The 11,484-nt window shown below is 37.7% G+C and overlaps 1 protein-coding gene and 1 pseudogene across 1 annotated transcript; both read left to right on the forward strand.

Annotated features, from left to right (window-relative positions):
* Nucleotides 1-1,231: 1,231 nt before the first annotated feature.
* LOC110745814 (akuammiline synthase 1 pseudogene) lies at nt 1,232-2,815 on the forward strand (annotated as a pseudogene).
* Nucleotides 2,816-8,500: 5,685 nt separating this feature from the next.
* On the forward strand, nt 8,501-9,814 carry LOC110771672 (stemmadenine O-acetyltransferase-like). Its single transcript, XM_088252408.1, has one exon. It carries the CDS (start codon nt 8,516-8,518, stop codon nt 9,812-9,814), a length of 1,299 nt encoding a protein of 432 aa, XP_088108534.1. The 5' UTR covers nt 8,501-8,515.
* Nucleotides 9,815-11,484: the final 1,670 nt, after the last annotated feature.

Genomic DNA, 11,484 nt, shown 5'->3' on the forward strand with positions numbered 1-11,484 from the left:
TATGTTACCTAGCTGTCAACGTAATACCAAAAGTAAGGAACATATGTGTTATAAAAACAATGCAACATGTGTTGTAAGGAACATGTGGAACATATGTTAAACGATGGAACATGCCCATCTAGCAACTCTTGTACTATACTATGAGCAACCTAGCTAAAAGAATCTATCAGCTCTTTTTTTGGTCGGAAGAATCTCTGAGCTAGAGCCCCCAATCAAAACTACAAGTCTCGTCTTCATAAAATCCCACATAACAAAACTAATCACTCACACAACAAGTTGGTATATATTAATTAAATCCCACCAAACACATTAATAAACCAACAACAAACAATCCTACCTAGCATTGTACGAGAGTATTTTTCTCATCACATTAACTAAAGATAGTGACCATCACTCTTAAAGAATGACACATATCCTATGGTTAATCTTAATTAACTTTTATGTGCAAATAAAAACAAAAAATTAAAAAAGGGCCCATATCTCATTAAGTGCGGTGGTGAGCATACACCTTTAGTTAATGCGGTGAGCAAAAATACTCCCCCCTCATGGTTTTGTTTTTGGACTCAAGCTAATGCTATCTTACCCAAAAGGCCTCTTGCTAAGAAGAGAAGTGCCCACACATATAAAGCACTTCACCTTTCCCTCCCCGAATGATGTGGGATTGCTCACCGTTCTTGTTTCCCCAAGACACGGGTTTTACAACCACTGCAAAGGCTGCACACTACAACCTGGGAGATTTTAGGGGGAAAAAAATCAAACTTATTTATTTCCCTTGTTTAAAATATATCGAAGTGAAAGTCCAATTTTTTATGAATTTAGTTGCAGAACAACAATAAAAATACACATTAAAATAGGTACTTTTTCAATTCTGTTGTTGAACATATTTTCATTTTAATAATATGTGGGTTTTTGGTTGCATTTAATATGTATTTGTTTTATGCTAAAGCTTATTGAAAATTGCAAGGGGATTGTAGCTCAAATAATTAAGACCATTTACCCTTATCCTAGGTTCAATCTCTTGAGAGAATTTTTTTTTTAATTGGAAATTAGTTAATAGAGCTATGAATTAGCGTGATTTATATTATTTAATATGTACTTTCATTTACTATAGAAATTGTAAGTACATAAAAAAATGATCATAGATTTTCAGCTAATAATTTTAGCTAAGCAACCCATTGAAAAATTCCTAGTTACGCCCTTGGCCGTGCCCATAAATAGTATTAGTTATATATTCAATTGAGTGCAGATCTCCAACCCCATCGATCAAACTCACATTTCTACTTGCATCACTTGATGAGCAAAATGGCCTCACAAATCAAGGTTGAAATTATCGAGAGGCAAACAGTTAAACCCTCCTCCCCAACTCCTCATCACCTTCGAAATTATGAGCTCTCTCATTTTGATCAGAACGCTTTTCAAATCTACCTCTCACTCCTTCTCGTCTATCCAAATGCTGATGCTACTACTAACAATGAAAGATGTCAGCATCTACTGCAATCCTTAAGTAAAACTCTCACTCACTTCTACCCTTTAGCAGGAAGAATCAAAGGTGACGCCGTGATTGAATGCAACGATGATGGAGCTGAATTTGCGAAAGCCCGAGTCAAGTGCACCATATCGGAGATTTTGGAACACCCAGATCCCGAGTTGTTAAGACGATTCCTGGCTATTGAACATGAGTCCAGTGAATCGGTCACAGGCACATTGCTTCGTGTTCAAATCAACTTGTTTGAGTGTGGTGGAATGGCAATTGGGCTTAGCATTTCGCATAAGTTTGCTGATACCTCAACACTGAGCACATTCATCAACTGTTGGACTGCAACTGCCCATGATGAGTCAAATAAGTTAATGTTTCCCAAATTTGGTGCAGCGTCTCTGCTTTCACCACTAAATTTGTCCAACTCAGAGCCACCGCCACTCCAACCGGAGGAAGCCGCTGAAGAAAAATGCATGACAAGGAGGTTTGTGTTTGATGCCTCAAAGATTGCTGCTCTCCAGTCTAAAGTAGCCAGCTCAGTTGTGCCCAAACCAACAAGAGTAGAAGCAGTTTCAGCACTCATTTGGAAATGCCAAATTGAAGCATCATCCAGATCATCACCAAACATGTTGGGGACTAGCCTAATAAGGCCATCACTCTTCTCTCACCCCATGAACCTGCGTAAATATGCAGTGCCGCCCTTGCCAGAAAACTTGGTTGGGAATCTAGTGGATTTTTCAATAGCAGACTACTCTCACCCTGGAGAGAGTACTAGTGTGATAGATTTGAAAGACTTGACTGCAAAAATCAAGGGAGCGCTTGAAAAAATAAAACAGCGTTGTGCTTCAAAAGTAGTATTCGATTCTAACAAAGCAAGGGAAAAAATGAAAGAGTACATTGACGTTGTGAAAAATGCTGACATAGACACGTATGTCTGCTCAAGTTGGTGTCGATTTCCATTTTATGAAGCCGATTTCGGAAGGGGAAAGCCATCATGGGTGAGCTACATTCCTGTTGAAGCTAACAATCTAACTGTTTTGATGGACAAAAGGGATGGCAATGGAATAGAAGCATGGGTGAATCTGAGCCAAGAAAACATGGCCTTATTTGAAAGCAACGAGGAGCTGCTTGCATATGCTTCTCTCAATCCTAGGGTCACCTACTGAGTACTGATAAGGGAGCTAGTCATAAGTGCTATAGCTGTTCGCTGCTATGGCCTTCAATTTGTGTTATCAATAAAATGGTCGGCTATCTTTTGATATAGCTAGTTTATTTTCTAGCTCAATAACAACAGTTGTACTGTTGGAAACTTGGAATAATGGAATTGTTTTTTTTTTAGATTGTACCCAATCCCGCAAAATTATATTCCAAGAATATTGTTGAACCAAAAAAATTCACAATATTTTTTTTTTGCCAAGGTTGTATTGGTCAAATCCCAGGTCCAACAAACCTTATCTAATATAAGTTGATAAGTGCTCAAAACAAAACAAACTTGCTGATCAAATAAAGGAAGGAAATTCAAAAAGAAAAAGATGAGAGTTTGACCAATAGTGGGCACTCTCATAGGAAATTGGCAGTTCCGTTTTTGAGGCTCAGCTTATCATCATGTTTTCAAATTAAAACATTCTCTGATGAGTGATCAATATATAAACAGCAAGAACTTAAGAAAAAAGACAGAGGGAGCCGGCAGGTTGTAGAAAGATACAAAAATAAAAGGGGGAGGCTGCTGGAGAATTTTTACAGAAAGGGAGGAGACAAAGGATCCGCCGGCAGGCTGCAAAGATTCAAAAATGAGGCTCAACACCTCTACTCCCTGCAAAGATAGAAGCAATCAAAGATACATGTTGCATCTGCAACAAAGCTCCTCTCTTGAAATCCTTCATGCTTGGGTATAAAACCCGCAAATCAAGCAAATGGATGGCGATCCATGTTGGGTGGCAACCCACAAATCAATAATGCTCTGCCAAGCAAATCTTCATGCTCTGCCGATCGAACCCCCATGCTTGGGTATAAAACTCACAAATCAAACAAATGGATGGTAATCCATGTTGGGTGGCAACCCAAAAATCTGCATGCTCTGCCGAGCGAACCTCCATGCTCTGCTGAGCAAACTTGGATGATGAATCCATTTCGAGTACAAAACTCACAAACTAAATATTGGGAGGAAAACCCATAAATTCCCATGAGTCAAATATGGGGATGAAGCATGTACGGATGAAATATCCTTATAAATATATATTATGCACAAGCTGTTGAAGAAACACAAGGTCTCCAACATGGACTCGAATTTAGTTTTTGCTTCAAGAATTTCACTCAACAAAATTGGGGCCAGTTTAAAGATGTTGTGCACATGTTTTTTTTTATAGGAATTCTCAAAACAAGCATTAAAAAAGTCCTGAGATTTCTATTTGAATTACTGGCTGCTAAAGAGATCAGCATATTGATATGTTCAAAGACCAAATTCTCAAACCAAAGCTTGAAGGGTCCAACTTGCTCAAATTACTGTTGTTGCCAACAGCAAGAGGAAACAATGGTGCTCGTCACTTTGCTGTAGGATTGGCCTGTTTACCAAATATCTTTAAATGGTTTTCAAGTATCATGACAATTTGAAAAACCCAAGGAGATTTGGTCCACGTCAGATGGGAAACCAAATGGTCAAGTTTTATGGAATGAACACATCCCACATGAATCAGTGGAAAGGGGCAATCAACAATTAGCAGGCTGATAAAAACTGGGGACACTTAGTTTATCAAGAATTGTTCTCTCCTCACGGCAAGCAAATGGTTATTAATTAGCACTTGTTCCTAAATCAAAGGCATGAACAAAGCCTCACCGTCAAACAAAACAAGGTCTTGGACTTGGCGGTGTTCTTTATTAAGCCTTAATTAAGTTTCCGTTTGTAAACTCGGAAAACCAACTTGCCGACATTCTGACGAAGGCCGTATCAAGTAAAGTCTTTCATGACTCAGTTGACAAGTTGGGCATGCGTGATATCTTTGCACCAACTTGAGGGGGAGTGTTAGTTAAGACAAAGACAAGACATAGACAAGACCCTAAACCAAGGAAAGCTTGTCTACCATCTCTCATACTTTTCCATGTTTACATATCCATGTTTTAGGGATGTTTACATATCCATGTTTTAGGGATACCTTTCCAAGATTTGTGGTATTAGATGTAACTAATAATTAACCATGTACAATTGCATATAACTCTCCATGTGAGTAATACAATTTCAGATAAGCATTCTCTGCAAATCTTCTTCTCCATTTTCATCTCTATTCTCTCAATTACACTATCTTTGGCAGGATGTAGGTTTGAACGGCCATCTGATCCAAAATAGAGAGCTTATAATTTCTAAGGTGATGAGGAGTTGGGGAGGATGGTTTAACTGTTTGCCTCTGGATGATTTCAACCTTGATTTCTGTGGCCATTTTGCTCAACCTTGATTTCAAGTGATGCAAGCACAAACTGTGAATTGGAACAATGGGGCTGGTCTACCTTATAATGGATCGGGTTCTACATTGAATTGAATATAACTAGAACTACTTTGTAGGCAAAAGCCCCACTACTGGCTGCCTCTTACAGATTTCAAACTTGATGCTCCGTATCTTGATAGTAGATTCTGTAAAGTGTGGAAAATAATGTCATGAATATTAGACCGCGGCATGGCCTGCCTTAAACATTGAAGAACTACATTGAAGAGCTACCTACTTTTGTGGAATTTTGTAGTTGATTATCCAATTGTAATGGGATACAATTAAGTCAACTTGACAGTTGAGTTAATTTCTGGAGCAATTAGGCGGCTGTGCTATACAGGTAGCTGTCCCTAGCAGTTGCTTGGCTATTATGGCTAATCACTACCGAAAATCCATACGCTCGCTACCTTTTTTGACATTGTGAAAGGAAACTCTTGAGAGTGCTATGATACCTTTTTTGGCATTGTGAAAAGGAAACTCTTAGGCTAATAGCTAGTTGGCCATTATCATTAATTGTATGTAGATACGTTTTACGCGCAATAAGATTAGGACATTGCTTGCCTCATTCATGTAAATTAATCACAGTTTGATACATGCAAAATAATTCATTAAAAACACACACACACACAAAAAAAAAACAAAATTTGCATACATATCAAATTGTGATTGACAGGAGTACAAGTTCTACTTGCATGGGCATGATGCAAGTATTTTCCGTAAGAGTATTTATAGTATGAATTAGTCAAACTGTGAATATTTACCTAACATTGCCATACTGTGACAAGTGGAAACCTTTGTACATTATTTACCCAACATTACCAACCTCTTTAAAATTTTGAGAATAGAGTTGGTCACCACCATTAATTGGTTGTGATCATATCGCGATAGTATTGGATGAGTGTGATTTAATCTATCCATTCCTCAAATCCTAAAAGTAAAACTCATCTAACAACACATGGGTGTTGTAGTGATGTTGCAAACCATCGATTAATCTCAATTGATGTAGTGCAAATATATTCTCTAAATTTTTTTGTCTTCTGTTCCAGTTATAGTGAGGTCAGTTGATCAGGGACGGTCCATGAACATGTTAACCTGGGCTATAGCCCAAGGAACTTCTTTTTTTTGGGACTAAATTAGTACTCTAGCCTAGGCAATCAGCCGGCTGACAAGAAGAAAGAACAGAGAGGAAGAAGAAAGAAAGAAAAAGGAAAAGAGAAAGAAGAAGGAAAAAGAATAAAAAAACAGAGGGGGAGATGATAAACAATCGGAAAGAAAGAGAGAGAAGAGAGAGAGAGAGAGAAAAGAAATAGAATAAAAAAGGGGAAAGGAGGAAATAGAATAAAAAAAAAGGATGTGTGTGTTGGGATGAGATTTGTGTTTTTATTTTATTTTTACTTCAATTCCTTCTAAATATTTCCCAGTACATGTGTAGCTTTCCTCTTATTTTTTTTTTCTTTGTTTCCCTTCAATCCCTTCCAAATATTTCAACAATATTATCAATAATTCCAAGATTTTTGTCTGTTTCAAATGTCAGTAGAATAGAAAAAAAAGTTCTAAATATGATAAAGAAAATATATATATTGGAAAAAGAGGGCTTATAATTTTTTTTGGTAACAAACAAGAGCTTATAATTTACCCCAAAAAAAAAAGGTATCCATTAAACACAGTCTAAACAAATATATCAATTATTGGATTCGTTTCAATATTTAGCCTACTCCTACAAATATTCCTAACTTTGCCCTTGAATTTAGCCCATGTCATTTTCAAATCTTGGGTCCGTCCCTGCAATTGATCACTAATATTCTTTGGATATGAAAGATCCAAAGCATCTAAAACGATCATAAAGGATCACATTTTTAAACCACATTACAAAGACAAAATCATCCTATGCACCATGACAACAATTACATTCTTAATCGGAAAACTAGCGAAGCTCACCCATGCCGGTTTTCCCCATCCAAAATGAGTTTCATAGAAAGTAAACCTACAGAAGCTTGGGCAGTTATAGTTGTCTATGTCTTCATTATCTATCAGGTCTCTGTAGTGGTCTTCTAGCTCTTGACATGTCTCCTTAGAATCAAATCCTACTTTTGCAGCATATTTTTCTTTCACTTGTTCACTCCCTTTCCTGATTTTAGAAGCCAAAGTCTTTTAGATCTATCAAACTCTCTTCAGCCCTTGATGTAAAGTAACCCATAAAATTCCCAGCCAAGTTTTCTGGCAAGAGCAGAGTGACCCTTTTACGCAAGTTTACAGTGTGACGGAGCACAGATGGCCTTAGAGACATACCCAAGTTTGATCTCGATGCTTCCATTGCACATTTCCAAATGAGTGCTGAAACCCGCTTCCACACGTGTAGGTTTGGGAACAACTGAACTGGCTACAGTGGATTGTAGGAGAAATTTTTGACGCATCAAACACATACCTCCTTGTTATGCACTTTTGTGAATTTCATTGATAACAAAAAAAATCCCAAAAAGTCTTTGATCACTTTTGGATTTTGATATTGATCAAGTTCGAGCTTAAACCATCAACCATCCAGGTTTAATCAGGCTGCAAATTTTCACACTCATATCCCACCAAGTATAGTTAAGAGACCAACCCAAATCAAACCAATGAAATTTGGGTCGGGCTAGGGTTTATTTGGATTGCTTCTCAAGAAAAAAATAAATGGCTAACAATCTCAAAGCTATAAGGCCTAAACATTTGAAATGCTGGGTAACGAGGTTGCACTGCCTCCACCTAGGTAGATGCTCATCACATATTGTATGCGTTTTGGGTGGAGATGCTCATCACAAATTGTATGTGTTTGGCACAGCCTACAGGTTGACTTGATCAATATTGTAGGCTTAGCTGGAAAAAAATGACTTGAGATTATTCATATTCTGCAAGAAACATGTTTTTACATTTTAAATATCAATTTGCCTACATTGCAAGAAAATACGGATTTGGAGGAAGTGAGAACCACACTATCAACAAATAAGGATTTGGGGTTGAGTTGTAGATGAGGAACAAACAATGAGTTGAGAACAATTCTGCAGCTAGCGAGGGAGAGTGGAGCTGCCAGTGCCACCCTCAGATTAATGCTTCTCGAAGAAACACCTGCTTAGAAAAGTGCTTTTATAATCCGTACGTACTCAACTATATATGAATGCTGTGCAACGTAATGTTTTTATTTAAATAAATGTGGAGTGAGGTTGCATGCACTGCCTCCAGCTACGTATGCGTTTGGCACAGGTTGGCTTGAACATTGCAGGCTTAGCTGGGAAACAATGACCTGAGATTATTCATATTCTGCAAGATACATGTTTTGAATTACAAATTTGCAAGATTTGAAAAATCAACAAATTATTATATAAAGATGAGAAGATTTGAATCACAATGTATATAAGGATTATTTAAAATCCCCACGCAACGCATGTGTAGATATTTAATTCTTAGTTACTGCCCAATAATTTGAATTGTCTAAACACTTATCTATCAGCCTATTGTTTGTGTGAAAATATATACCCCACCACCACACAGAAGTGAGAACCAAACTATCAACAAATATTTTGAGAAAATGAATGTTCAAGTTGAAGTTATCTCCAAGGAGATCATCAAACCCTCTTCTCCAACCCCAAACCCTCTTCGCCATTACAAATTGTCTTTTCTTGATCAAATATCTCCCCCATTATATACGTCTGTTGTTCTTTTCTATGAATTCAACAGAGAGACCCAACCCACCATTACTGAAACATCAAAACACCTTAAGAAGTCCTTAGGCGAGGTCTTAACTCTTTTCTACCCACTAGCCGGGCGGGTGAAAATCCACGACCATTTTGTAGAATGCAACGATGAGGGCATCTCCTACCTTGAAGCTCAAGTAACCAACTACCGACTTCATGATGTTCTCAACAATCTGGTCCCTGATGAACTCAATAAATTTATCCCATTTGCACTGGACGAGCATATTGCAAATGAATTTGCCCTCGGTGTCCAGCTCAATATGTTTGATTGCGGAGGCTTTGCCATTGGTCTATGCATTTCTCACAAGCTTGCAGATGGACTGTCCATGCTCATGTTCACCAAAACTTGGGCTGCTATTGCCCGTGGAGAGACCGATGAAGCCAAAATAGGGCGTCCCCAATTTGTTTCGGCCACACTCTTCCCACCCAAGGAGATCACTGGCTATGATTCGCATGCCGGTATCACAAAGAATAAAGTAACAAAGAGGTTTGTTTTCGATGCCTCTACGATAGAGGACCTCAGAGCAAAATATACAGACTTGCAAAAGAATGAGAAACACCCATCACGTGTTGAGACCTTGTTAGCTTTCATGTGGAGGCGAATTGTGGGAGCTACCAAGGCTGATCATGATGATGATAATAAGATGCACAGAGTGATCTATACTGTGAACTTGCGTCCACGGATTGAACCACCGTTGCCTCATTACTCTTTTGGAAATATTTGTCGTATTTCCTTGACTGCTCCCTTATTAGGTAAAAGTTCTAGTTGGGATGATGAGGATCAAGAATCTTGTTATGGCATGGTAAGGAGGGTACGAGAAGCACTAAGCAAGGTTGACAAGGACATGAAAACACTACAACACGGTGGTGAGCACTTGAGGGTCATGGACCGGCTTGCTCAAAGTTCTAGCACAGGGGAGGTGGTTACTTCTTCCTACACTAGTTTGTGCCAATTTCCTGTCTATGATATTGATTTTGGTTGGGGAAGACCTACATGGGTGGGCTTACCACCACTGCCCATAAATGACCTAATACTTTTCCTGGACACCAAAGAGGCTGGTGGAATAGAGGCTTACGTTACCCTGTCGGAGGAACGAACCCAAAAGAAACTAATGAAGCTTTTCAAAAAATAGTTGGCATTAAAAGGCTTCTCAATACAGGCCCAATTCTTGATGAAAATGTTGGGTATAACCCAAGTATTTGAATTGATGATTCGCGACCCAATCACTAGGATTATGATCAGTTTAACGTTAAAAAAAATTTGCTGCGCGCGCGTCAGCTTTTCCCCAACGATCATACGCCACGTGGCAGCTTCTGGTCCTTCCGATTGCTTTTGTCATCCAATCCAACGCCCATGAATTTTTCAAGGCCAACAATTATGAAAAAAAATCGGAAAAAATTTAAAAAAATTCCCAAAAATTACTGAATTTTTTTCTATAAATACCAATCAATCCTCTTCATTTTTAACCACAAATCCTCAAACATTTTCTCCTCCTCCAACTATTATTCACTTTCTACTTCATATTTTTTTCATTTTCTACTCCATATTTTTTTCACTTTCAAGTTTAATTTTTGTCTATCATATTATGGCTTTTTCTCAAGAAACCGGAGGGGCATGGAGCATCATGGAAGATGTCTTGTTGTGTGAGTGTTGGATCCAAATTAGTCATGATCCCATATCGGGTAATGAGATGAAATTCAGTCAAATGTGGAAAAAAATTCATCGTGAATTTGTTGAAAGATCGGGTTCCACCCGTACAGAATCGGCATTGTCTAGTCGGTGGAAAATTCTCAACAAAGAGTTGGGGAAATGGAGAGATGCCCTCACTAAAGCGATGGATAACCAAAGAAGCGGGGAAAATCTAAGCGATGAGGTAAATTATTTGTAATTTTCATTATATTAATTTTAATGTCCTATTAATTTTAATTTAAATGTTTCATGCAATTTGTATATTTTGTTAATATTTCTTGTATTTCCATATTTATTTAAATGTTTCTTGCAATTTTTATATTTTGTTAATATTTCTTGTATTTCCATATTTATTTAAATGTTTCTTGCCATTTTTATATTTTGTTAATATTTCTTGTATTTCTAATATTTATTTAAATGGTTGTTCCATTCTCTATATTTTGTTAATATTTCTTGTATTTCTAATATTTATTTAAATGGTTGTTCCATTCTCTATATTTTGTTAATATTTCTTGGATTTTCATTCATATGTTTATCTTTTTTGCATTACCAATATTTTGTTTAAGTTCTTTGCATATTCAATTTTTTTTTATATAGATTGTGCAAGCTCAAATGTGGTTTGGTGCTACTAGACAAGGGAAAAAAACTTTCAACCATACCCAATGTTGGGAGGTGGTGAAGCATTGTAAGAGATTTAGCATTATTCCAAAGGGTCCAACGGTGATGTTAAATGAGACGCCACTCCATGATTCACAAGCTTCGGATTCGCCTATGGAATCCCCTATGAGTGAAGACTCACCCATTGAAAAGGAGCCGAGACCTATTGGGAGGAAGGCGGCGAAGGCAAAGAGACGAAATAATTCTACTAGTAATGCCTCTAAAATTTTGGAGGAAATTGCTAGGCAAAACGCCATGAGACTTGAATTAGACAAGAAAGCCCAAGAAGATGAAAGGGCAATGCGAATAGAATATGCTAAAGAAAGGGAGTATGTACGCAAAGAAAGGGAGTATCAACGCAAAGAAAACGAAGACAAGAAGGATCGGGAAACCATGGCCATGGATACAAGCCATATGTCTCCTGAAACAAAACAATTTTGGAAGCTTGAACGAAAG

Source organism: Prunus avium, chromosome 4 (genome assembly GCF_965620075.1).
Source record: "Prunus avium chromosome 4, drPruAviu1.hap1.1, whole genome shotgun sequence".
NCBI classification, from domain to species: Eukaryota; Viridiplantae; Streptophyta; class Magnoliopsida; order Rosales; family Rosaceae; genus Prunus; species Prunus avium.